The 24,528-nt window shown below is 59.7% G+C and overlaps 13 protein-coding genes across 13 annotated transcripts; 5 read left to right on the top strand and 8 right to left on the bottom strand.

Annotated features, from left to right (window-relative positions):
• Positions 1-190: 190 nt before the first annotated feature.
• On the top strand, positions 191-872 carry PHYSODRAFT_511675 (hypothetical protein; the record flags this gene model as incomplete). The annotated part of the gene is made up of 2 exons (XM_009532291.1): positions 191-605; positions 667-872. 2 exons carry the CDS (start codon positions 191-193, stop codon positions 870-872), a joined length of 621 nt encoding a protein of 206 aa, XP_009530586.1.
• A 304-nt stretch (positions 873-1,176) lies between these two features.
• Positions 1,177-1,607, bottom strand: PHYSODRAFT_259151 (hypothetical protein; the record flags this gene model as incomplete). The annotated part of the gene is made up of 3 exons (XM_009532292.1): positions 1,177-1,348; positions 1,425-1,510; positions 1,605-1,607. 3 exons carry the CDS (start codon positions 1,605-1,607, stop codon positions 1,177-1,179), a joined length of 261 nt encoding a protein of 86 aa, XP_009530587.1.
• Positions 1,608-3,968: 2,361 nt separating this feature from the next.
• Positions 3,969-4,971, bottom strand: PHYSODRAFT_354940 (hypothetical protein). The gene has a single exon (XM_009532293.1). It carries the CDS (start codon positions 4,833-4,835, stop codon positions 4,383-4,385), a length of 453 nt encoding a protein of 150 aa, XP_009530588.1. The 5' UTR covers positions 4,836-4,971; the 3' UTR covers positions 3,969-4,382.
• A 770-nt stretch (positions 4,972-5,741) lies between these two features.
• On the top strand, positions 5,742-7,527 carry PHYSODRAFT_334941 (hypothetical protein; the record flags this gene model as incomplete). The annotated part of the gene is made up of 5 exons (XM_009532294.1): positions 5,742-6,238; positions 6,283-6,616; positions 6,684-6,783; positions 7,230-7,392; positions 7,473-7,527. The coding sequence occupies 5 exons, from the start codon at positions 5,742-5,744 to the stop codon at positions 7,525-7,527; spliced, it is 1,149 nt and encodes a 382-aa protein (XP_009530589.1).
• Positions 7,528-9,123: 1,596 nt separating this feature from the next.
• On the top strand, positions 9,124-13,358 carry PHYSODRAFT_354941 (hypothetical protein). Its single transcript, XM_009532295.1, has one exon. It carries the CDS (start codon positions 11,748-11,750, stop codon positions 12,561-12,563), a length of 816 nt encoding a protein of 271 aa, XP_009530590.1. The 5' UTR covers positions 9,124-11,747; the 3' UTR covers positions 12,564-13,358.
• Positions 13,359-13,810: 452 nt separating this feature from the next.
• Positions 13,811-15,014, top strand: PHYSODRAFT_316525 (hypothetical protein; the record flags this gene model as incomplete). The annotated part of the gene is made up of 5 exons (XM_009532296.1): positions 13,811-13,863; positions 13,960-14,043; positions 14,111-14,211; positions 14,293-14,563; positions 14,633-15,014. 5 exons carry the CDS (start codon positions 13,811-13,813, stop codon positions 15,012-15,014), a joined length of 891 nt encoding a protein of 296 aa, XP_009530591.1.
• Positions 15,015-15,231: 217 nt separating this feature from the next.
• PHYSODRAFT_514510 (hypothetical protein) lies at positions 15,232-15,645 on the top strand (the record flags this gene model as incomplete). The annotated part of the gene is made up of 1 exon (XM_009532297.1): positions 15,232-15,645. The coding sequence occupies one exon, from the start codon at positions 15,232-15,234 to the stop codon at positions 15,643-15,645; it is 414 nt and encodes a 137-aa protein (XP_009530592.1).
• A 41-nt stretch (positions 15,646-15,686) lies between these two features.
• On the bottom strand, positions 15,687-16,201 carry PHYSODRAFT_513680 (hypothetical protein; the record flags this gene model as incomplete). The annotated part of the gene is made up of 3 exons (XM_009532298.1): positions 15,687-15,923; positions 16,009-16,092; positions 16,166-16,201. The coding sequence occupies 3 exons, from the start codon at positions 16,199-16,201 to the stop codon at positions 15,687-15,689; spliced, it is 357 nt and encodes a 118-aa protein (XP_009530593.1).
• Positions 16,202-16,408: 207 nt separating this feature from the next.
• PHYSODRAFT_512359 (hypothetical protein) lies at positions 16,409-17,242 on the bottom strand (the record flags this gene model as incomplete). The annotated part of the gene is made up of 2 exons (XM_009532299.1): positions 16,409-17,063; positions 17,133-17,242. The coding sequence occupies 2 exons, from the start codon at positions 17,240-17,242 to the stop codon at positions 16,409-16,411; spliced, it is 765 nt and encodes a 254-aa protein (XP_009530594.1).
• A 368-nt stretch (positions 17,243-17,610) lies between these two features.
• On the bottom strand, positions 17,611-19,632 carry PHYSODRAFT_302886 (hypothetical protein; the record flags this gene model as incomplete). The annotated part of the gene is made up of 1 exon (XM_009532300.1): positions 17,611-19,632. One exon carries the CDS (start codon positions 19,630-19,632, stop codon positions 17,611-17,613), a length of 2,022 nt encoding a protein of 673 aa, XP_009530595.1.
• Positions 19,633-20,070: 438 nt separating this feature from the next.
• On the bottom strand, positions 20,071-20,890 carry PHYSODRAFT_334948 (hypothetical protein; the record flags this gene model as incomplete). The annotated part of the gene is made up of 2 exons (XM_009532301.1): positions 20,071-20,745; positions 20,834-20,890. 2 exons carry the CDS (start codon positions 20,888-20,890, stop codon positions 20,071-20,073), a joined length of 732 nt encoding a protein of 243 aa, XP_009530596.1.
• A 734-nt stretch (positions 20,891-21,624) lies between these two features.
• On the bottom strand, positions 21,625-21,999 carry PHYSODRAFT_286553 (hypothetical protein). Its single transcript, XM_009532302.1, has one exon. It carries the CDS (start codon positions 21,940-21,942, stop codon positions 21,688-21,690), a length of 255 nt encoding a protein of 84 aa, XP_009530597.1. The 5' UTR covers positions 21,943-21,999; the 3' UTR covers positions 21,625-21,687.
• Positions 22,000-22,422: 423 nt separating this feature from the next.
• Positions 22,423-22,865, bottom strand: PHYSODRAFT_354942 (hypothetical protein). Its single transcript, XM_009532303.1, has one exon. The coding sequence runs from the start codon at positions 22,733-22,735 to the stop codon at positions 22,487-22,489; it is 249 nt and encodes an 82-aa protein (XP_009530598.1). The 5' UTR covers positions 22,736-22,865; the 3' UTR covers positions 22,423-22,486.
• Between the last annotated feature and the right edge of the window lie 1,663 nt (positions 22,866-24,528).

Raw genomic sequence — 24,528 nt, forward strand, 5'->3', positions numbered from 1 at the left:
ACACACACTGGTGCATGGATGAAGGCGTGCCTCCAGCTTGGTGACTAGGTTGATTTTCGCCATCACGCCCAACGCAATATTCTCCTCGAAAAGTGAATTTCGCAGTAGGCCAACTTCAGACTAATTTTAGATGCTTCAACCAGTGTAGCCATCTCCATCAGAACTTCGCTACTTGGCTCGTTGACCTACCATGGGCGGCATGGAGACTGCGACCGCTCTGCAGCTGCTGCGCGCAAAGCAGAACGCGTACTACATCCAGGCCGTGCAGGATGCGCTGCAGGCGGAGGAGCAGCGGAAGCAGAAGCTGCGCAAGGCCACCAGCAAGCAGGCGGCCAAGCGGTTAGAGAAGCAGTTTGCCCGTGAGCGGAGCTCGGATCGCGATCGTTTGCGCCACATCCAGGAGGACCACGCGCTGCTGCTGAACACCAAAATTGCCGAGTGGAAGGCGACGGGCGGGGTGGTCAAAGTGGCGCCCGAAGCTGGCGACGCTCAGCAGAGGACGCACCGGCAGAAGGAGAAGACGCACAGAGCGACCTTCTCCCAGGACACCTTGGATCGGCTTGCAGGGCCTCGCGCGCCAACGGCAAAAGCGGGAGAAGTTGAAGGTACGTAGCGGCACAATGTACTGGGCGCAGCCATTGTGCACTAACCATGGCCGCTGTGAAGATCGTCCTCCAACGTCCAATTCCCGCGGCACCGTTGAGACATCACAGGAGCTCGAGTTCTACAAGAACGTATACCGGAAGCAAGACCGCGCTCGACTGTCTCGGAACTCACCGCCGCTACCAATGCTCAGCGCTGCGAATCTGCGTACGGTGCGTAGCTGTGGGCGAGACGGCCAGTCCATTAACTCTTCCTTACTGACACACTAGTGTGCAGATGTCGGAAACCGAGCTCCTCCGCACGAAGGCGAATCTGCTCTCGGAGCTGCACGGCGTGGTGTCGCTCGAGGCGCGCATCATTCAGGACGACCAGTGTACCGTACGCTCGTCCGTGTCGAGCTGGAAGTCCAGCAACTGTCCAAATCAACCTCCGAGATGTGGGCAACACGCAGACGAACTAGCCCCCACAAGCTGAGTACATACAGCAAAAGTACCGACCTCATGAGCGCTGCATTATTTTCCATGCGTCTTAGCATCAGCCGCCCTCCACTACAGCAGCTGAGCGAGGTGGAGGCTATTCGTCTTCCTTCTGCGGTGGAGGCCCGCACGGCTGCAGCATCTTCTCCAGCATGTTGTAGCGCACGCGGCCCATGGACTCGTTCTCGGCCACGGCGAAGTACGCGAGCATGTCCGAGTGGCCCAGGTGCGACGCCAGCGTGTCGCGGTGCTGGTTCACGGCCCACTCACTGCAGTAAATAAATCAAAGCGCAACGGCTGGAGTCAGTACGAGCAGGCCACACAAAGCTGTCTATCCGCACGCACAATTTGGTAGTGTCGGCGTGGCCGGTGCCCACGTATTTGGCCTGCAGGTGCTCCCACTGCCGGTTGATGTTGAAGCGGTCCGCCGCCTGGTATACATCACCACACAGATACACACAAAGGGGCCGCGCGGGCCGGTCAGCGCGAGGCCGCGAGCGCGGAGTCGCCAGCAGATCCACGCACCATGATGGTAGGATGGCGAAAGTTCGCAATGTGAAAATTGAAGTGATGTGTACCACACCAGTACACCACTGTCATTTTTTCGAAACGCGATTTTCACGAGATCACAAAACATTTTGTGCGGCGAGCACTTCGAGCAGCAAGTTGGCGGACATGCCATTGCGTGACAACTGCGTCGACGCCACTGCGCTCGCGACCTGTCTGGCATGAAAGGCGACGTCACGAATGCCGTGCCTCGCTGTCGTGCGCGAAGCGGCCGGCGGCGTTCCTCGTCTGGTTGCCTCTGGCCTCCTCAGATGGTGCTGCGTCGATCGAAATGGCGGCGGCGGGGCATCCTCCCTGACTAAGAGCGCGCTGCAGTGCGCTGCCACGAACTCAGGTCCTTCCGGCTCGCTCTGCAACATTGCCACCTTCGTCGCCACATTGCCCCGCTCACAGTCAATCAAACGGGCCGAGTGAAGCCAAGCGGGCAGAAGCGCCGAGAGCCTTGCGCCGCGTGGCTGGCCAGCGAGGCACGCGCGCTGCTGCCGCCGTTCGGTTGTGAGCGCTTACGAGCGCTAAGCGGTGATGGCGTCGCCGCAAACGAGCCCGCGTTGCAGTGCTCTCGCCAACCAGAAAGTCCCAGCGTCGCCCCTCACGTCACATTTCCATTGCGACTTTTTTGATCAGAAATTCGCCTTGGGGATCGCGACTGCTGGAATGACCGCATCTCGCCCATATGCACGTCCGAAGCGGAGCCGACTTCTACATGTACGCGCACGTCCCTCGTCGGCTCAACGGATCTTGCTGCTGCTGTCGATCGGCGAGCACTGTATCGCTCGGAGCAAGTGTATTCGCTGCGTGAGGCTCTTTGGAAAGCCGCTGCTCGGCTGGTGGGGGCGGTCTCCGGCTCGTTGCACCTGCAGAATCTGCGGGTGACCTGCAGAGGACCTGCAGAGGACCTGCCAGTGGCAGTGCCACTGGCAGTGCCAGGTCCGAGCTCGATGATAACGATACGGACGCAGCACCAGTGGATAGGCCGCCAGCGCTCGCTCGCTGACGCCGACTTCTGCAGCAGCAGCGAGCCTGCGGGATCTGCAAGGCCGACCCGCTCTTGACTCAATCGAGCTGCAATGCGCGGAGGAAAGAGGCACTGCAAGGTGCCGTGGACTTGGCGGAGGCCCTGCTGCTGCGGCCGAAACGAGGCTTTCGCGCACCAAGACGCCTCGTTTTGGTGGACGACACGGGTCCTCAAAGAGGCCTCGGCGGGGGGGGGGGGGGCGAATTCAGGCGCGGGACCACCTGGTTGCACGGCAGGTTTCCGTTGAAGCGGCCAAGCAGCGTCGGGCCCAAGTTGTGTGTCCTCCCTCGTTGAAGTGCGGCCTCTCCCGCCCCACGGTATATGCGCCCTGGTGTATGCGCCCTGCAGCTTCCCCCACGTCGATGCAGCCTTCCGCTGGTCGTGTCCGCCGCAACAGCAACGGCAACGGGAGAATCAAGCGCAACCCAGCTTTTCGGAGCATTTTCGCAGTCCATTCAGCCGGGTTCTCTTGACCGGCTGCGCGGCCGCTCCCCGAAACGCGATAGTGCAGGGGCTGCACGCTGATCTCTGTCGCTGCGGTTTCATCAACACTTTGAATGCTGCGGCGGCGCGAGAGCCGATCCCCCTGTGACCCCGCATACTCTTACATGCACTCTCGCAGGCAGCCAGCCGAAAAATCGCGGTGGGGGGCCAATTTTTGCGCTTCGATTCGAACGTTAATTTTTGCGGGTCTTTGCAAACTTGACTTGCGGGCGCAGCATGCGTCAGCCGTCGCGTGCAAGCGCCGGGGCGCTGGACCGCGTGAGCAAGGCCGCGTGCGGCGCTGGCCGCGTGCAATGCCCCGGGCAGCGGCGGCGTCAGCGTCGAGCCCCAGGATATCACGGCGTTTACCTTCGAGCGCCGTCGAAATGGCCACGCGCTCAACGACGGGGAGAAGGAAGGCGAAACCGCGGGCCCAACGTGGCGGGCCCATGTGGCATGCGCCCCACTGGCCTCAGCCCGGCGCGAGGTCGGCCACGTACGCACGGCACCGCAGAAAGGATACTTTTTGGGCCCCGCGACAACAGCAGCAGTCAGTGACCGGGGCAAGCCACGATGAAGGAAGGGAGGGACGAACGAACTGTCTGAAGCTCTCTGTATTCTCGGCAGGTTATCTGCACGCGCGCGTACTCTTCTGCTGGGGCTCGGCTCGTTTCCTGCTCGTCGCGCGGCGCAGAGCTTGGACGAGGGTGACGGGAGCCGAGCGGGCGAGCGAGCTAGCTAGCGGCATGCTGCGTGGCGCGCGACGTCGGTCCCGGATTCCTGCCTGCCTCCCCCGCTACGACCAGCTAGCTAGCGCACCCAAACGAATCAAACGAGCCCTTTGTTACTTATAAACTTGCTTATAAACCTGCGCACCGAGGCGGGGGGGATCATAATACCACTACCGACTGCAATGCACGCGCTTCCGGTGACGGCGAAGACGCAGTCGGAGCACTCTATTGTTCCACACACACCCACTCGCTCGCGCCGGGGCGGCCGCGACTTCCACGATCGCAGCGCCGCGCGAGCGCCTCTTCTTGTTGTTGTTGTTGTTGTTGTAGTAGTAGCAGTTCCACGTATTGTACTGCTCGGCAGCCTCCCCGAGGCGCGGGGGCGGTCCCATCTCGCGATGCAGTCCTTCTCTTCGTTCCACACGAGATCCGCGGGCGTTCCCGGCGCACTCGCTGCCGAGAAATCCCTAACTAGCTTGGCGTGCCTCCCTTCCCGCGTGGCGCCCCCTAGGTGGCCAGGAAGTCCGGCATGGTGAAGACGCTGTCCTCGCCGGCGTCGTTCTCCGGGTTCTTGATCCGCGTACTCACTTGGATGTACTCGGCCGTCACGGTCTCGTAGCTGCTCAGCCGCCGCGTCAGCTCGCAGAAACAGCAGTCGCAGCCGGGCTTGTGCGTCTCCGCGTCTTCAGCCGACGCGATCTCCTTCGAGTTGTCGAACACGCGCTCCATGAGCTTGGCGCGCCAGTCCTGGTAGATCTTGAGGCGCAGCTGGTGCGCCACCACGCGCGCCTCGGGGCTCATGCTCAGCGCCTGGGCGTTCACCTGCCCGTGGAAGTCCTCCATGATGTTGAGGTACTGCTCGTGCAGCGTCTGCAAACTCGAGAGCAGCTGGTCCTCCTCCGGGGACAGCGACTCCTTCATGCCCACGAGGAAGTCGCGCACGTTCTTGGCGATCTCCATCCCTGCGTCCTCTCCCTGTGTCACTCCCTGTGCTCTGCGTGCACCGCGCGCGCTCTGCTGCTCGGCTCGATGCTCCCTGTCTGGCTGGACTAGCAGCGCGAGATCAGTCGGACCCGGCTACCAGAAGCGCTTGCTTGTCTGTCTGTGTCGTGGCCAGCAAGATGGCGAATGGGACTGGCCCGGCGCTCGTCCGAGCCGCGCCGCTGCTGCCTGCTGCTGCTGCGTGGAGTGCCGCACACCACTTTTTTTCCTTCCAATTTTGGGGGATGCGCCCGCAGTAACGCGAATATCACAACAGGAAAGATGAGCGAGCGCGCGGATTGGTCAAAACTGCTCAAAAAGTTGACGCTAGCAGAGCCAACTGGCAACTGGAGGGACCGCCTGATACAGACAGAGCCTCGACCAGCCCGGCCCGGCTCGAGCAGCAGCAGCGAGCGAGCATATTGCTTGTTGTTCTTGTCCGCACTATGGTGAAAATCCTGCCAATATTCGCTGAGGCTGAGGCGCGCTGCAGCCGCGCGGTGAGTAACGGGCACTCGTGACCCGATAGTCACACCAGCCTGCGCTGGCCGTGCAGCGGCGTTCAATCCACCTCGGCATCGGTTTGGGAGCACTTTTTGGCGCCGAAAGGTTTTCCTTTGGTGAATTTCGAGCTATCCAGAAAAAAGGCGCTAGGTCTGGGCTGTGCCGCTAGAAACGTCCGCTAAGCTTCGCCCGCAGCACACCCGCTTGATGCCTTCGGCCGCAGCGTCTTGCGGGCGGAATGCACCTCGCAACCACTGCGGTGGACACCTTGCAAGCGCTGGGCGCGCTCCGTCGCAGGCAACAGCCACCTTGGCTTTATGTTCGACGCGCGGCCAACTGCGCTGCCGCAGTCTCTGCCTTGGTTGTTTTTTTGCTGGCACGATGTCGGCGGGCCTGCCTCACCGAGCTGAGCCGAGCTGGCTATGCTTCCAGGGCGGTTGCCGGCGGCCGGAGCAGTGCGGGTCGGCGCGAAACCCTCGCGGCGGCAAGCTTCAAGCGCTTTGGCGGGGCCGCCTCATGCTGCCCTCGCCTCGGTCTCGTGCAGAGACCGCCGTGGGATACTGGCGACGGCGACCGATACAGCTGCGGCGCGGACCTTCTGCCGGGCGCGGCGAGTTATACGTCCTGGCGTGCGATTGCCAAAACGGGCGTGGGTTCGGATCGCTGTGCGCCAAGAAGCTTTACAGTCATCGCGCGGCTCGTACTGCCGGCCCGCCGCACGCTATGATAGTCCACCGACGTCGGTTAACCAAGGATATTGCGCGCGTGTCCTGCAAAGTGCTGCCGCTGCGCCCGACACGCCGGCAAGCGAAACGCTGCCGGTGGCGCCGCCGCCGACACACCGGCCTGAGTTGGAATATCAGGCCGCCGGTTGAAGAGTAAACTCCGCGCACGTTCGTGGGCTCTTCCTGCCCTGCTGCAGGAGCAGGCATTGGACTGCTCACATTGACGCCGCTGCACTGGGGCTGGGCCGGACCCCCCTGCTCTGCGTGCAGCGCCACTGGAGGGACCGAGCGCAGAGCCCGCGCGCCGCGCAGAGCATGGCGGGGGCTCCGAAGGTGCTGGAGGACACTCGCGTCGGTCCAAGGCTCGGGCGGCGCTCCCAGATGGCGACAGTCCTCAGCTGCGGAGCTTCGCGGCGATCCATAGAGCTTCGGACACCATCGAGCACGACGGGTATCATCATCAGCTCGTACCTGCCTGCCAGTCTGCATCGCCTCCTGCCTTCCTTCCATCCAGCGGCCTCCGGAGCGGACGTTGCGGCGAGCTAGCTGCAGCCACCGTGGAGGCCGCCGCCTCGGCATCTGATCGCCGATCAACAAGATGGACGCCCCGCTGGTGTCCGCGTCGCGCCCGCTGCTGCAAAGCACGGCTTTCCCGAGGGCAGAGAAACGAGAAGTGTCTGTGTCTCTGTACCCGTGGTGTGCGCCACACCGTCCGGGGCCGCTAGCCGGGCCCACTTCAAGTGCAACCGTCCCACTTCTCGCAGCGAGATCCTTTTGGGGCAACGGCAATGGCAGCATCACGTCACGTCACGCAGAGCAGCAGCAGCAGTGCAAGAATGCAGCGCGAGCGAGCGAGTGGCCATGCTCAGCAAAAAAGCAGCGTTTGGTTGCGCTTCCTTCCTTCCTGCACGCAGCGGTGCCGAAAAATGGCGCGGGCGCCCTCGCGCGCCCCCGCTCTGCCCGCATTTCGCTAGTAGCGGAAGGGCAACCTCAACCGTTGAGGTCAGCGGCATAGAGCGCCTGGAATCAGAAGCATTGAGCAATCCCCGCGCTGGATACACACTCCGTCGACGAAGTCGAAGCCGCCCGGTCCCACCCGCCTTCGCCTCGCCCGCGATCAGCAGCGGCTTGGTGTTACCCGCAGTCTGCAAGCAGCAAGCAGCGCTCGCCACTTCACAGGAAGCGGTGATCGCGCTGCGCCCGCGAGTCGCCGCGTCATCTCGCCGCGTCATCTCGCCGCGTCATCTCGCTGCTCGCAGTGGGATCTCAGGCGAAACCGCCGTGGCGCCTCTGATTTCGTCGGGACTGTAGACGGGCGCCTGTATCAAGGATAAGATCGCTGGCCGCCGCTGGCCTTGAAGGCAATGCCATTGCCATTGCCTTCAAGGCTGGTCCTCGCGAACGCGAACGCGAACGCGAACGCGAGTCGAGTCGAAGCCTGAGCGGGGCGTCGAGAGGCAGCGCGCAGCAGCGGGTGGTTCCATGCAAGCTGGCGGGCTGGCTACTGTATGCTGGTGCGGCAACTTGCATCTGGGTGGCCCCGATGCTTGTCGGGACGAGGTCTGCATTCGTATACAGCGAGGAGCTCTCGTAACCCCCAAATTTGCTAATATGCCGTCGGTAGGCTTCTATATGCTTTTGGGTAGGTTGCACTGCGTCAACGTGCTTGCTGCGATGCGATGGCATGATGCCCGACGTCTTCATGCACGACCGCGCGCAATGGCTCGATACTTGCATGGGGTCGCGCTGCTCCAGCGGAGAATGCGGAAGCCACGAAGCGGCCAGATGCTGCTGGATGCCGGAAATTCGTGGCGTGTGCGACACACTACCCATCTGGCGCCCGGGCGCGGCGCTGACTATCAATCACTATGGGGCCGCACTCGCGTTGAAGGCACGGGAGCTGCTGCGATGCCGGGCTCGAATGAATCGAAAACATTCCTTTTTTAGCAGCGCTGGATCGTCACCTCCTGCGTCCAGGCCCGATTTAGATTCAGCCGCCAGACACGGACACAGCAATGGAGCCGCCGCCGCCGTCCAGCACGTCGTCCCGCGGCTCGCGGCCCCCGCGGCGCGCGCAGCGCCTGCTGCCAGCGCTCACACCCGCGCCGCCCAGCTCCGCCTCGACCGCCGCGGCGCCGCACAAGCTCGAGCCGCAGCCCACGGACGACAGCCGGCCCGCCGCGCCCGCGGGCAAGAAGCCGTCCTCCTCGCTCGCGCACATCTTCTTCAACCGGCGGCCGCTGGACCTGATCCGCCGCACCACCAGCTCGCTGCTGGCCAGCAGCAATAGCGGCTCCGCGCCTGCGGGCGTGGTCGCGACGCCGCCCGCCGTCGAGGAGCGCAAGTTCTGGCAGCCGCACCAGCCGCTGGGCGACAAGGGCGGCCGCCGCCGCCTGCAGCAGCTGCAGCTCAAGGAGAAGGACAGGAGCAAGGACGACCACAAACCGCCGCAGCACCCGCAGCGCAGGCTGCGCCTCAGCGGCGACGTTGACGACGCCGAGACGGAGCGCAGGAAGAGGCACGAGCTCGAGCCGCGCGCAAACAGACAGGAAACCGAGATCAGGAGGACCCCCGCGCCGTGCCCGCCCAGCGGCAAGCAGTTCCTGCTGGACGCGGACAAGGCGGCGGAGCTCACGGCCCTGGAGCGCGCGGAGATCCTGCAGTACGACGAGGTCCGCTTCGTCTCGACGCGGGCTATCAAGCGCAGTCGCCGCAATGGCAAGATCCAGAACGACCTTCCGATCCACGGAGATGATGCAGCGGCGCACAACGCCGCCCAGGAGACCGGTGAGCTGCCAGCGGAGCTGTGCAACGACGGCTACGACGACGAGCACGGAGACTACTTGGTCTTGGTGGGGGATCACCTGGCCTTTCGCTTCGAGGTGCTCAGTGCTCTCGGCCACGGCTCCTTCGGCCAGGTCGTCTGCTGCCTGGACCACCGCACGCGCAAGCAGGTCGCCGTCAAGATCATCCGCAGTCGGCGCAAGTACCGCGATCAGGCGCTAGTCGAGGTGCAGCTTCTGGCCCAGCTTCAGCGGGCAGCTGCAGCTTGTAGCGAGAGCCCGCACGTCGTGCGCATGGAGGAGTACTTCTTGTTCCGCGACCACGTGTGCATCGCCTTCGAGGTGCTGGGCACGAACCTGTACGACTTCCTCAAGCTGCGCTACTTCCACGGGCTCCCCATGAGCAGTATCCGCACAGTGGGCAAGCAGCTCGCGCAGGCCCTGGCGTTCCTCGAGCAGCAGCACGTCGTCCATTGCGACCTGAAGCCGGAAAATGTGCTGCTCGACGCGTCTGCGCTGGCTGGAGACGCGCGGAATACCGGCATTGTGGACAACGTGACGCTCATCGACTTTGGCAGCAGTTGTCTCGAAGGAGCGCCCATGTTCACGTACATCCAGAGCCGCTTCTACCGCAGCCCGGAAGTGCTGCTCGGCCACACGTACTCGGGTGCGATCGACATGTGGAGTTTTGCCTGTATCCTCGTCGAGCTGTACACGGGCCACCCGATCTTTGCCGGCGAGAACGAAAGTGAGCAGTTCGCCTGCATTATGGAGGTGCTGGGCGCCCCTCCGACCGAAATGGTGCTCAAAAGCAAGCGCCGCCTGAATTTCTTTGACGAAGTGGTGAACCCCGCTGACGCGCAGACTGTCGAGTACGTGCCCAAGCCGTTCGTGAACTCCCGTGGACGCCGACGGACTTCTGGGTCTCGAAGTTTGATCAGCGCCGTCAAGTCCGATGACGCTGAATTTTTGGAGTTTTTGGCCAAGTGCTTTGTGTGGGACCCGAGCCAGCGCCTCACGCCCGAGAAGGCCCTTGAGGAGCCTTGGATGCGTCACCGTCAGCAAGAACTCGTCGTCAACCCTGTAGAATATGAGCTCTAAGTAAGTTAAAGTAACCCATGTATGAATGAATAAGTGAATTACCCGAACACTCAGCGTGTTATGCATCATGTTACGCGACCGGGACCGGAACTCCGGGTGGAGCTGCTGGCATTTTCACGCCTACAGCAGCGGGTGACGACGATGAGCCCGCTGCTGGGGCAGCGTAGTCGTCGACACTCCAAGTGTGCACAGTCTTGTCCCATGAGCCGGTTGCGAGCATGGTGTCGAACTCCTTGTCGTCGGATGAAGACGCCGTCGACGCAAGCTGGAACCAGTCCAGCGCGCGAACGTAGTCGCGGTGAGGCGTCGCCTTCTCCTGACCGACCAGCAGTTCGCGGGTGCCGCTACCCGCAGTTCGGTCAGACGAGAAGCTGTCAGTAGTCACGAAGGACTTGCCGTCGTCCCCTCCCGTGGCGAGAAGGTCGTCGTGGTAAGGCGAGTACTTGACGACGTGCACCGCCGCCGCGTGAGTGTCACGTCGAGCCAACGGCGTGTGCGGCGAGCGCACGTCAAAGGTGCAGACCGTACCGTTCTCCAAACCCACGGAAAACACCGTAGCCTGCTTCGGGTGCCAATCCACGGACAGCGCAGGCAACAACGTTGACACCGCCAACGCCGCACTGTGAGGACGCCGAGAATCCCACACCTGCACCGTGGCGTCCTGCGAAGCCGAGCAAAGCAGATGAGCGTGCATCGGGTTCATGGCCACGCCCCAGATCAAGTCCGTGTGTCCTGCAGACATCAAAGACACCGTCAGCCACCTCCTCCTCAGCCCGAAATCCAGCTTCGCCAACCCACCATCAAACGTAGCAAGACCCTTGTTCACCGCGTTAATATCCCACAACTTCACCCTGTAACACAGCAATATAGCACCAGTCAACAAACCTCCGTACCAACTACCAGCAGAGCCAAGAGCTCAATTAACGCACGTGAGGTCCCAGCTGCACGTCGCCAGCTGCGTCTTCTCGATCTTGGAGGCGCTGACGCCCGTGACCACGTCGTCGTGTCCCCATCCCGTCACCACCGCGTCCTCCTCCGCCGTCGAGTCGTTGCCGCCGCCTGCCGCTCCGATGGGGATGAAGGCGAATGCCACGTCCGTCGACAGCTTGGCCAGCCGCACGTCGCCGTCATCGCAGCCCAGCGCCAGCACGTCTCCGTCCGCGCCGCACCAGGCGAGCGCCCCCATGCCCGTCTCCAGCTGCAGCTCGCACAGGCGCTCGCTCGTGGCGGCGTCCAGCAGCGCCACGCCGCCGCCCCAGACGTTGCCCTCGAGCTGCGACTGCGCCACGGCCAGCAGCGGCAGCTCCGGCTCCTCGGCGCCGCCATTTTCCTCGTCGGAGAAGAGCGTGTTCGGCAGCGAGCACGCGGCCACGGCGTCCACCTGCGCGGGCGAGGAGAAGGCCGGGTGCGAGGCGTGCGAGGCAGCCATGTCGCTCACGTGATCTATCCGGTGGCTCGCAAATGACGCGGGAACGACTTTGACAGGATACGTGGTGTGGCGCACACCATACCAAAGGCAAGTTGAAGTTGTCTTTTGACGCCACCGTTGGGTGAGGCTGCAGCCTTTTGTGAAGCGCTTTCTTCTCCCTTCTCTCCTCGTGTCTCTCCATGGGACCTGCGGCGGCTTTGGCTTTTCCAGTTGTGGGGACTGTTCTGCAAGCGGCGCTCGTCCCAAGCCCAAGGAGGAGAAAAGCTTTGGCCAAGCCTCAAAAGACTTGGACACTTTGCAACGCGCCGACTGACGACCAAGCCAACAGAACCTCTAACGGCGTATCAAGATGGTGCGAATGCCCACGAGCATGGCCAAGAACAAGGAGCCCAAGGAGCACGGAGCCAAGGAGGCGGCCTCCGAGGCCGTGGACGAGATGCTGTCGGAGGCGGAGCAGATGCGTCGCCGCAACGACCTCGGCGACCCCGGCCGTCGCACGCTGGAGCAGCTCCAGGAAGACGCCCGCAACCTCGGCGAGTACGCGCGCGGCAAGATGGAGCACATGAACGAGGTGATGCGCGAGGCAGCCGCTTCAGCGCGCGAGTCCACTGGACTTCCGAACTCTGCCCCCGTCCCGACGGACGCCGTCAGTGACACCGTGATGGATTCACTCAAGACAGCGAGCGAGAAGCTCAGTGCCGAGATCAGCGAGCTCAGCGAGCGAGCCGAGAGCGTGAAGGCGCGCGTCCAGGAGTCGATGATGGCTGCCGGCGGCAAGGCGAAGGACACGTGGCACCAGAGCGCCGAGGCCGCCAAGAACGTCGGTGAGCGCGAGTACTGCCTGCCGCTGCCCACGAACCGCATCTGTGCTCGGCACGTGGCGTTCTTCGGCATCCCGCTGCTCGCCTTGCTGCTACTGATAATGATGCGTCGTCGCTACCCGAAGAAATGGAAGGCCGGCGTGAACAAGATGAAGCAGCCGCGCATGATGCTTTCGCGCGAGGTGCCGTCCAGCGAGAAGCTGAAGTCGCAACTGGAGGGCGCCGCCGGCAAGCTCGAGGAGAAGATCGAGTACGGCAAGCAGCGAGGCAGCAGCGCCATGGACCAAGCGCGCAGCAAGTACGGGCAGCCAGAGAAGAAGCCGGAGATCAAGAAAGACCAGTAACCCGCTGTAGCTGCCGTTGAACTGCATCGCGTGGGTTGACAAGCAAGTTGTCTCCCTCAGCGATGCGCCTCCTTTGATATCTTCATACAATTCGCTTTGGCAACACAACAAGTTGGGAAATGAAAACAACGTGGTATTGCGTTGGTCTGTGTGTGTTTAAGCAACTTTTTGGCGCTTGGTGGCTTCTGCACCAGCGGCAGCGTCGCCCTCGCGCTTTATAGCCGCCGGGTCCTCTGCGCCTGGTGCTCCTGCAGCTGCTACAGCGTTGTTGTTGTTGTTCTCCAGCTTCTCTGCGATCTCGGGCGCGTGCTTCTTCATCAACTGGATCAGAATGGAGTCCACGCGCGCCGAGTTCTCGCGCTGCTTCTCCATCTTTTCGTACTTCTGCTTGAGCTTGAGCTGCAGCTCTGCTCGCACGCACACAAAGATCAGCATCAGTACAGCCACTCCAGAACGTCCAACAATTGGCCTCCGACTTACGCTCCGAGGGGATGACGGGCTCCTTCTTGTCCTTGGAGCTAAAGTCCCACGCGTAGCCCTCCGTGGGGCTGAAGCGCACGCCCGCCGCCAGCCCGTGAAAGGCCTTGTTCACCCTGTAGCTGCATTTTTTCTACAATAATCACACACACACAATGCACAGCACCATGAGTACACTAGATAGGCACTTGCAAGCCCTACATAGCACAGATGCAGCAGCTCGTACGAGGCGCGAGGTGAGCATCGCGTGGATGTTGGGCGCCTGGTACACGGTGCCGTCCAGCACGTAGTAGATGGCCAGCGGCTCCACCTGCGTGCGGCCGCTGCGCCGCTGCTTGCGGATGATGAAGAGCTGCTGCGGCAGCTGCTTGGCCGCGTTGGGCAGCAGCTCGTACTCGACGCCGCGCAGGTTCTTGAGCTGGTCGAGGCCGAGCCGCTGCATCTTGAGGCGCTCGTTGTTGCACGAGCGGTCGTAGAACGGCGACAGCGCGAAGTAGTGCAGCACGGTCTGCGCGTTCAGCGGGAAGGACTGCAGCCACACCGTGTCGCGGAAGGACGCGTTGTAGTCGTCCACATGCGCCGACACCTCCATGCTGCGCAGCCCTCGGAGCACTGTACAGTAGGAGTAAAATTCAATAGTGAAGCGGAAGTGGTACACTGTACCGATTTAAAGAACTGGGTACATTGTACCACTGGCTCAAAAAGGCATTAATATGGAGGCGCTGCGCGTGACCTACAAGACGCCGCTGGACGGCGAGCTACGCGCAGCGATGACGGCGCAGCTGGTCAAGTATTTGCTCTTCATGCGCGGTCAGATCCCGTGGTGCGTTGCGCGTTTTTAAAATTAGTAGAAAAGCGAGGTTATGGCGTAATTTCGTGGGAATTAGTCGCTGAAAGTGTTGGAATTGCTGTGGCGCAGTCTTTACGACGAGCTGCTGCGGGTTGTGGAGAGCTACCAACTTCAGCAGCGGCAGGGGCAAGTGGGGGGAAACAGGAGAAGGAGGTGAGATCTAATTTGGTGTGGTGACGAGAAGATTTAGAGCTGAGGTTTACGTTTTTATTGGGCACAGGTTGCTCATGGGCATCAAGAAGGCGGTCAAGTGCGCGGGGGCGGCCGAGCCCTTGTTCTATGAGCAGTTGGACGCAATCTTCTCGCTGAAAGTGCAGCGAGGTAGAGGTTATTGTGTTTGGGGGGCTAGATCGGAATGCTGTTAGTAAACGAGGTGTTGGTGTTCACGTTGCACCTTTGCAGTTGCGCTGGTGTTTGGCGCCTCGATGATGAGTTCGCGGGAGGCTGTTGTCGTGGATTTTGACGAGGTTGACGCAGAGGTAAACGACCAGGACTTCTTGTCGCAGTCGAGCACAGCTTCGCCGCAGACTGATGCAGAAGATGCTTCGATGGAGGACTCCTCGCAGACGTTGATCCCGCTGTCGCCGCCAATGGGAAGGGAGAAGTTGATGCGCTTGTGCGCGCAGAAACTCATACATGCACTACACACACACTCCATGGGGGCTTTTTCGAGGTAAGGATATGCCGTGGTGCCAGCTAAAATGCATCTTCTAATGGCGAATGTTCGTGGTGGACCCTTCAGCGCCCTCCCTACGACCAAGTTACACATCGCTGTGTTGGCAGAGCGGCAGTCCACTCGCATACCAGGATTCCTCCCAAAGCAGCATTTCAAGCTTCGACTTCCAAAGGATAAGGGTGGGGTGCGCACACACTACGTGACTATCAGCAGTGGGGGTGTTGGCAGCAACAAATCGTCGCAGCAAGATACTCGGCCGACCAAAAGCGATGCCTTCTGCACAATGGAGAACGAATCGTCAGAGGCGAATGGTGGCGCACCTTTAGAGTTACTATCCTCAGCACAACAGGCGGCAGTCGACACCACCGACGCTTGTATGGTGTGGTATGTGCTGGAAAAGCCCATTCCAGGCTTTTCGGGGACTATTGACATACTCGAAGGGCAATGATAGCATCACCCATGTTCTCGGCTGGCAGGCTCAGATACAGCGACTTTGCCAGGTGACTTGAAGACGGGCAAGTATCCAAAAATATTCCCCAGGACGCAGCGATGGATAGTAGGAACAAGTGCTCCTACTTATCCTGTGCTAATGAGGACGACGTGGAGTTGTGTGAAGAGCGTCGATGACACTTGCGATCTTCGTGTGTCTGAAGCAGTCGACCCAAATGCAGCAGCTCCCCTCGCCGACGGCGTTCGCCTCCCTGGAAGAGCGAATCGCGCATCTGAACTGGAGGAAAATCTGCAACGAGCGGCAGATTCAAGGCACGCTTCGCTTCAGCAAGCAACTCCAGGAAAGAGACGAGTTCATCCGAGCTGCGAAAAGTGACACCAAGGCCCACCGCGAGCGCATGCAGCAAGTGATCAAGGACGAGTTCATCAAGCCGCTTCCTGTAACGACCCAATTTTACGAGGAGCTCACGGCACTGCAGCGTGAAGACGAGCAAAAAGCGCAGAATGTGGCTGAGAAGCACATAACGCAGCTTCACAATATCCAGGCGAAGCTTGACGCACGCGAGGCTCAATTGATGCGCAAGAAAGAGTTCGAACGGAAGAAAAAGGAGCTCTTTGCCGGTAGCTAGAGTAGTCAAGCAGGTTTTCTTAGGAATTACACAGGCGCGTATTAACGGAATGTAAGGAGCTCGATGTCGAAGATCAGGTTAGTGTTGGGAGGCACGAGTCCCGGGAATCCTTTCCGCCCGTACGCTTTATCTGCAGGCACGAACAGCTTGGCACGCTCCTTCATGCACAGCCGCTCAACTCCTTCATCCAGGCCAGGGATCACTTGTTCAGCGCCGAGTTTGAACTTGAAGGGCTTCTCTCGGTCACGAGAGGAGTCGAATTTCTTGCCGTCTTGAAGCTACGAGTTGGAAGTATCATGCAATAACAAGGAGAAGACGTAAGTCGTGGCAGATGAACAGCAAGACGTCGAAGCTCAGACCTACATATCCTGTGTAGTGGATTACCACAGTCTGACCCTTCTTCGGGTAGTTGAGACCGTCACCTGCCACGAATACTTCAACTTGGATCTCGCCGTGACGCTGCAGACAACAGCCAGCGTTAGCGAACGCGGCTGAAGGGATCGTTTACACATGAACATACCACGTTGGAGATCACAAAGTCCTTGGGTTCCATCATGAGTCTTGACAAAAAGCTGTCAGGAGCAAGAGTGAGCAAAGCAAATATGCCAGCTTTCCCCAAAATAAAACAACGGCATCTGTGCAGCATCGCAGAAAGTAGGAGACTGCATTCACTTACAACCTCCAATATACCAGCTATCATACTTCTTCTCCAAAAGAGCAGCATCCAGCTCAGCACAACAGCATTCCTCAGTCAGCCACCCCTTCACTCCGGGTGCTCGACTTTCTTCCTGTTGCGAGGGCTCAAGTTCTTCTTCGCCGGCTTGGTCGGAGGCGACGCCTTGGCCTTCGGCTCGGCAGCGCCGCTGTCCTTGCCTCCCGGGTAGAGCAGGATGAGCGACACCTGAATCGAGCCCATGGTGAGCGCGAACAGGTTGGGGCAGATGACCAGCGGGTCGCCGAGCATGATGCCGTAGATCATCCAAATCGTGCCGGCCACGACGTTCATGGCTGACATGCCCAGAGGCAGGCAGGACGCGTCCTTACGGCGCAAGATGCTTTTGACCTGCAGCAACGGCGACGCGGCCGTGAACACCGACAGGATGTTGGCCGGGATGCCCGTGAGCATCTGCGTCTCCTCGGGCGAGCGCGTGACGACCTGGTGCGCCAGCAGCAGGATCACCAGCATGGCCGACGTCAGCATCCTCGTGGCCTGCGTCCTGTCGCGCGCGTACTTGTAGAACACGAGCACGTAGTACGAGCCCAGCACGGCGCCCAGCAGCGAGGTCCCGCCCACCACGGGGTTGCTCGTCGTCCAGCCATACAGCGTGTAGATGACGCTCTGCACGAAGTAGAAGAAGAACGGCGCGAACGAGAACTGCAGCGTGCTGCGCGCGCGGCGGATGGTGGCGACGGTAGGCCTGCATCAGGTAGGAGGGGACAGGAATTAGTGCTGGGCGGAGACAAGGGAGAACGGTGGGCGAACGTACCACGGGGATATGGCGAATACGATGGACGAGCCCACGGCCACGACGGGCACGGACTTGGCCGCCAGGAAGTACGTCATGTAGGCCGCATTGGCCAGCGACTGCATCGACATGGTGGCGGCGGTTGTTGCCTTTTACGCTGCGTAGCTCCTCGCAGTTTGGCCGTTTCAGAAGGGACAACGTTTCGGAACTAAGCGGATGAGATCCCTTTAAACATTAGGCGAGTTTGGTATCTAGCATACTTGAAGTTGTCTGATCCATACAGAAGCTCAGTATAATGTACTGCTAGACAAGATACCCTGTTGAATTCGTTAATTCTGAGGTTAAACCGTTCCACGTGGCAACAAGCACATGGCTACACCCAAGTTGAAGTGCATTGTCAAGACTGCTGCGCACTGCGCAGTGCGCAGAGGAAGCACCGTGAACATACTAACTAACTTCTTATTTAACCTTCTTATTTAACCGGATGAATGAATGTCAACTAATACTGTGGGCCAAAATGTGTCATGACCTTGTCGATGAGGTCTGACTGCAGGTGGAGGCTAAGCCCCACGTACCATGACCGAGCGAGTGCTTGCAAGGCCAAGAGCTCTTCTGTCGGCGTCCACTCCCCCCACTCCAGTTCTGCGTCGGGTGAGATCTCTTCTCCATTCTTGTTCAACTTCCGGAAGTACCGATTCATGAGCCGTGGGAGGTCGCGCTTCCAGTCGTTCACGAACAGCACGGGCGCGTTCAAGCGGCGGAGGACCCCGTGGACGTCTTCAGGAACGCAGCGCCACGAGTCCGGGTAAGCTGGGTGGAAGAACACTCCAGGGGGTTGGCACTGTGCGGGTAGCTCCTCCACAATAGGGATCGATCCAGAAGACAAGGCCTCCCAGATCCGGTACTGCTCCGGGTTCTTGCCCAGCGGGCAGATAGTAAACACCGACTGCTGGAGTGTTGACACGTAGGCGGCAGGTGCCGCAGACAAATACCAGCGCCACGCCGTCCCCAGCCGCTTATCCACGGCTTGCAGGACCTTGAAGAGCATATCGTTGTGCTCAACAACACAGCGTCGCGAGTTTGCTCGCGTTGCGCGCTCCAGGTCTGTGCATACTTGCAGAGCAGCCATCATGGCCTGCACCCGTGTGGGCTTCTCCACAGTCCAGCTAACCATGAGGTTAAGCAAGAATTTGCGGCCGATACCAGTAGCAAGAGGTGGGGGTGGATTCAGGTGGTGCGCGTTCAGGGGGAAGCCATGCTCGAAACTCGGCCCCAACGGGAGGGACGCAAATCGCTTGCCGTCCACGAGAGCGCAGTCGCCGTACGGTATCAACCCAAACTTGATAGCTGCGTTATCCAAGAAGCGCTCGGGTTTCGGATTGTTGCAGTTCTCTCTCGCCAGCGTGAGGAAACCCACACGAGGCTCCACCGGGAGAACGTCCCTCTCGAACACGCGGTTAACACTATCAAGCGACTGCGCAGCAACCAAGAGGTTACTCTTGGCCGGCAAACTGCGCAGCTCGTGAGCGTTGTGGATCATGCGGAACTCCAAATCCAGCGTGTCAACTGTGCGAGTCCAGGGTTTACCAGGGGGTGACTCCACTCGCGGATCGAAGTACGATCCTAGGAGATCATGCCACAGGTACGGGAACAGCGTGATCTTGTCCACAGGGCGTGCCTTCACAAACCCCGATGTTACAACCGTAGCTGCGTCTCGATCGCCGTCACCAGAAGAGCTGGAAGCCGTCCACGACGTAGGTAGTGGTTCCACGATGGGTATCATTTGATCCGGATTCAACTCAAGCACGTGGTCGTAGTCGAAGGGGACCACGTGCACGACAGTCCGCTGAGCTTTTGCGTCGTCTCGCGGCTTCTTCCATTCTGCATGCCTCTGGACAACTGCATCCAGCGTCTGGAACTCCGTGTAGTCAGCCATAGCGTCGCGGAACTTGCACGTGTCCATGATATTGGCCGGCAGTGTGTGTGTAGCCGCGAACAACCGCTTCCCTGTGTTCTCCAGCGAGTACCAATCGTACGGTTCCTCCACGAACGACCCAGTGCGCAGCTTGAGCACAATCGTCGTGGTGATGACATTCACCAGAGCCACTAGCAGCGTTGCGATCGCCGAGCGTCGCGCGAGTTGCCTCCATCTGAACAAGTGAACGCCGTCGTTGTCGTCGTTGTCGTCGTCTTCGTCGTCTTCAGCTCCTGCACGCGCTGGCTTGGCATCCAGTTGAGCTGCTTCCTTGACACTTTCCACCGTCGCAGTGGAGTGGCGTCTGGTGCTGAGCTCGGGCACGTCGTCCGACGTCCGTCGATCCCTGGCAGTGGATGCGCAGTCACTTGCGTCGTCTGAGTCTTGCTGTAGAGCCCGATACTGGCGACCGCGTCCTGACCTGGCTGCTCGCTCGTGGCGATACGCCCACCAAACGAGCAGGCCGATGACTTGTAGCACGACGCCCGTGCCCCAGAGCCACAACAGCAGCGCCGCTGATGGATACATGTGCAGCGCGTTGGGCATGGCTGCTGCGGGGCCTGGCAGCGGAGAGGTCGAGTGCTCTAATGCATGGAAGAGGTCCAGACAGGAATGGTCGTTGCACCCGCGCACCATACTCGGAGCAAGTGTGCACACGTCACAGGTAGTTCCGAGCGAAATTCAGCCAATGGGAGATGGGTACATCGGTTGAAATGCCACTGTCTTTGCGGCACCGACACTCGAGGCCAGGCCGGCCGTTGCGGACGGTTGCAATGCTTCAATGCCGCCAAGCCTGCTTGCTATGCGTGTACATCTCGGAGAAAATGGATTAAACGTGGTGGTGCCAGTGTACGTAGCTCCCCAATCGTTGAGGCATTCATGATCAAGACTCTTTGTGCATTATCAATACCAACTGCGTCTCCGGCGGTGCTGGTAGGCGGAGAGTCTCCGCCTACCAGCACCCCCGCCTACCAGCACCCCCGCCTACTTGAAGAAGCCCTTGCGCTTGTAGCCCTTGTGCTTGTAGTGGCCGTATCCATGGCCGTAGTGGCCATGTCCATAGCCGTAGCCGTGGCCGTAACCATAACCATGGTGGCGATGTCTGCCGAAGCCGAGCAGTCCGCCGAGCCCCTTGCGCTTGTAGCCCTTGTGCTTGTAGTGGCCATAGTGATGGCCGTGGTGGTGGTGGTGAGCATGGTGCACACCCGGCTGCACCACGTAGACTGGCTGCGCGGGGTACGCCACGGGCGCCGGTGCAGCGTACGCTGGAGGGGGAGGGTACGCGTGCGGCGCCGGCGCCGGGTAGGCATAGCCCGGAGCGTGGTGAGCAGCAGGAGGCGGCGGCGGGTACGCATGCTGTGGTGGATAGGCCGGCTGCGCAGCGGGCGGAGGGTATGCTTGAGGAGGGTATGCTGGCTGCGCGGCAGGAGGAGGGTGCTGGTACGGAGCAGGCTGAGGCGCAGGCGCGGCTGCAGGCGGCTGCTGGGCAGGGTACGGCTGCTGCTGCTGCGCGGGGTACTGCTGGGGAGGGTATCCCTGCTGCGGAGGTGGCGCTTGGCCCGCAGGCGGGTACTGCTGCTGGTTGTACATCGACTTGAGCTGCTGTTGCTGCTTGCGCCGTGTCCGCTTGCTGGGGCTGGGAAGAATTCCGATGTGCTGCTGCGATGGACGACGGCAAATCAAAATCGATTAAATGCCGACTCAGACGGCTAATTTCTGATTCTGTCGATGGACTCTGCCGGTGGACATTGTTGTCCTCCTGCCTGTCTCCACGAGGGAACAGCCGTTTCTTTGCTGGGTCCATTAGCGCTTACATTTGAGTTGGCGATCGGATTACAGTAGCTTATAAGCTCTAGACCCGATCGACTGGAGGTGCTGACGGGGTCAGGAGGCTCGAGCTGTCGCTCTCATCGGAAGACGGCGCAGATGGAGCTGCGGTCGCCAAGGTTGGGTACGAACGCGCTGTCGGGGTGTACCGCTGTGCATTCGCTGGATCCTGAAGCGTCGATGACGAAGTCCGTGCAAATTGCGAGTAGTCTGGCGAGTATGGCGGCGGCGGTGGGGAAGGAGGAGGGCCGTAGCAAAACGGAGGCGGCACGTAGCGCCAATGCTGCGTCCGTGCTCCTGGAGACCGTGACAACTCTGCTTGATGGTGGTGGGGATGAAGCAGATTGCCAGCGAGTCTCGGAAACTCGCGAAGGTCTGGAATGCGGATTCCGAAGTCGGAGTGGTGGCGACGGTGTCCGTCTCCGTAGATGCGGTTCATGGCGATCGTCGGTGTATTGCAGTCGCTTGTGCGCCTCGGAGCTTTTAGCAATCTGTCGGTCCCGCGCTTCGATAGTCGACCTAGTGCTGGGCCCAACCCGTGCGACACCGCCGATGGTTTGAGAGGCTGCTGTCCAGGACAGGATAAACTTTCATCACAAGTGACATGCAGAGCCCCGTTCTATTGTGCAGGCTTTGCCGATGCTGCAGAGAGATCGACTGGAAAACGTCGTGGCCAAATACTATAGCGACGACGAGGATTAACAGTAAACTAACGGGTGCAATGAATTATATTTTTTCTTAGCAATGATTGAATGTCGTTGTTGACTGCGAGGATTACCATCCGTGGTGGTGGTGGTGGTGAAAGTGCGGTGACGGGGGTGGCGAGCACTCGTAGTACACGGGAGGCGGCACCTCGTAGACAACCGGGGGCGGTGCGGCGTAGACTACTGGAGGTGGCGGAGGAACCTCGTACACGATTGGAGGCGGTGGGGGCACTGCGTAGATGACCGGCGCGGGGGGCGGAGGGCCGTAGTACTCAGGCAGCGGAGGAGGAGGGCACCGTCGCGGAGATCCGGGCCAGGGAAACATTGTCTTGACTTGGTAATCTCGAAGTGAACGCTTGTGTTTGAAGTGGCAAGTTGAGTTGTGGGCTCTTCAAAAACTTCACGGCGAAAAGCAAGGCCGGAACTTCTGACGAAGATCATTGTGCACGTGGGACATGCACACGCGGATATCAAGTAAAAATCGAGGCAACGAGCGTAGGTAAACAGTGTCCTGGCTCAAGCAGCAATATGTAGTCGCGCGTTGAATGTACAAGCTCGGTGGGTGAACGGTGAGTGAACTGGAACAGGTGGAATGAATACCGATAACTACTGTATTTGCTAGCTGAGCGTGTATTGTGGGCAGGACCTGAAAGAAGCGCGAACTTCCGCGTGAAATGTCGATACGTACGATGTAGGTGTTTGCATGCGCTGCGTATACGTGTGGTCTCGCGTAAATGAACTAAAAGAGCTCTTAGCGGTGAAGAAATCTAACACTTTCTTCATGGATACGTACAAACTTCTAAATAGCAATTGAGGAACGGGATATATTTTCTTACGGCGCTCGATAACATACTGTATCTGCTTGAGCGCTACGGTATCGGTAACCTTACCATCCAGGAGGTGGGTGGTGATGGTGGTGTGGCGGCGGCGGGCCTTCGTAGAAGACCGGAGGGGGAGGTGGCCCATGGTGGTGATGGTGGTGTGGAGGCGAGAACGGCCTCGGAGGTGGCGGTGGAGGCGCATACACTGGCGGAGGGCATTCCGGGCCGGGCCCGTATCCGTACGGCGGCGGTCCCGGAGTGTCTTCCGCGCAGCGATCCTGGGTATCCTCGGTACATGGTCGTTTGCTGCTGCTGCTGTTGCTGCTACCTGGAAAGTCTTCCGTTGCTTGGCGCGGCAAATAGCGTTGTGAGCCTGGACGCGATCCGGACGCACCCCCTCACATCCCCGCGCCAGCGCGCGCCGCCACCACAGCAGGAGAGTTTTGGAGCGGGCATGTTCATGCGACGTGCAAGCCAGTCTCACGTTCTCGTGACAATCCACAACGACACACGCAGACCTACCTGATCTACAGGCCGTGACGCCAGCGCACTTCAACTAGGTCAGGACCTGGCCTAGGTGAAGTGCGTTGTCACCTGACTCAGGTGAGCGTCTACAGTACTGTAGTACACTGTAACGCGTGCTGTTGCAATAAGAGGGCACATAATTCAGCTAGCCTCGCGTTGTGCTTCGCATCGATACATGTAGTCGTCGGTGCATTCTATGTTGTTTTGTGCGCGCTACTAAAGTAAAGTATCGCTTGCCGCAACTACCAAAATGACACTATTATTGTACTACCTACGCCGGTAAAGCATGAAATCGACACGATCGGGTGGAACATACATTGTATATTTCATGGCGGCAAAGCGGTGCTCGAGGTCGCCCTCCAGCTCAACGCGCCCGCCGTTTTCGGTTCATGAACACGACCTGCTTCTGGGCGATATCGCGACTTCACCAGCCGCGCGGAGGAAGAGGTACGCGCTGGTCCGGCGGAGGTCCGTGGTGGTGGTGCGGCGGGGGTCCGCGGTGCTCTGGCGGCGGCGGGCTGTGGTGGTGCGGTGGGCTGTGCGGGCGGCCAAACATGTTGCTTTCCGGGGGCTTGACTGTTGCTTGGTCGGTAAATTGAGGAGTGGGCGATGGCCATCACCGCTGCAGCGAGCGAACACTGGCATGGCAATCCTGCCATCGTCAAGTGATGAACACATCCAACTCTTGCGAAGAGTTAACCTACGATTTAGGGCGGTGCTGACTGGCGAATAGTCATTTTGGCGAATCATATCGCCGCGCGTTTACAGGACAGCTCAACAGCTGGGCTAGCGTCTCACAAACGTTTTACACCAGAATCCAACCAGGAGATCTGTGCGCTGTGCAAGCGAAAACATGCACTGGAAATCAGAGCACAGATTATGCCCCTCCGTCGAGGACAAGACAGCAGTAGCAAGTTTTGGCTGCCGGCGACAATATTTGTGCTGTACATGCATCGACGCTGGATTCTGCGCTTGAGTCGCACAGCTCCTACTGGCCAGTATTTTGTAGTGGCGACTTCAACCCGAGCACAACTGCACCACTGTACAATACTGTACAATACAATGGCGACTTCAACACCTGCACCACTGTACAATACTGTGCATTTATTCAGTCCAAACAAGCGAACGTGGAGATTGTAGTAAAGCATCCCACTGTTAGTCGATCCGATTCGAAAAAAAAACAAATCCAGGTACAGTAATTGCTGGTGTATTCACAGGTCGAAGACCTGCCGGCAAAAAACTTGTAACTTTCCAAAACCGGGTACCAAACCGGGTCTCTCTTTCTTAATTGTAATGTTTAAGCTAATATCTACCGGAATCGGGTACCCGTCGATAAATGCTAAGATTTATGCACATTATTTACCAAAGGTTGATACTAATCGTTCATTCTTTACCAAAACCTGCGTTCAAACACTTATGGACGCTCCAGTACACTATGAGAGCGTCATGGCCTCGCTGAAGGCGTATCAATTTGCGCCATAATCGACCAAGCTTAGCTGAAGATGACCAACATGACTTATCTAGTTGCAGGCTGCATTTTTTACATGTCAATTTGCTCAATACTC

The sequence above is a fragment of the Phytophthora sojae genome, assembly GCF_000149755.1.
Source record: "Phytophthora sojae unplaced genomic scaffold PHYSOscaffold_6, whole genome shotgun sequence".
Lineage (NCBI taxonomy): Eukaryota > Oomycota > Peronosporomycetes > Peronosporales > Peronosporaceae > Phytophthora > Phytophthora sojae.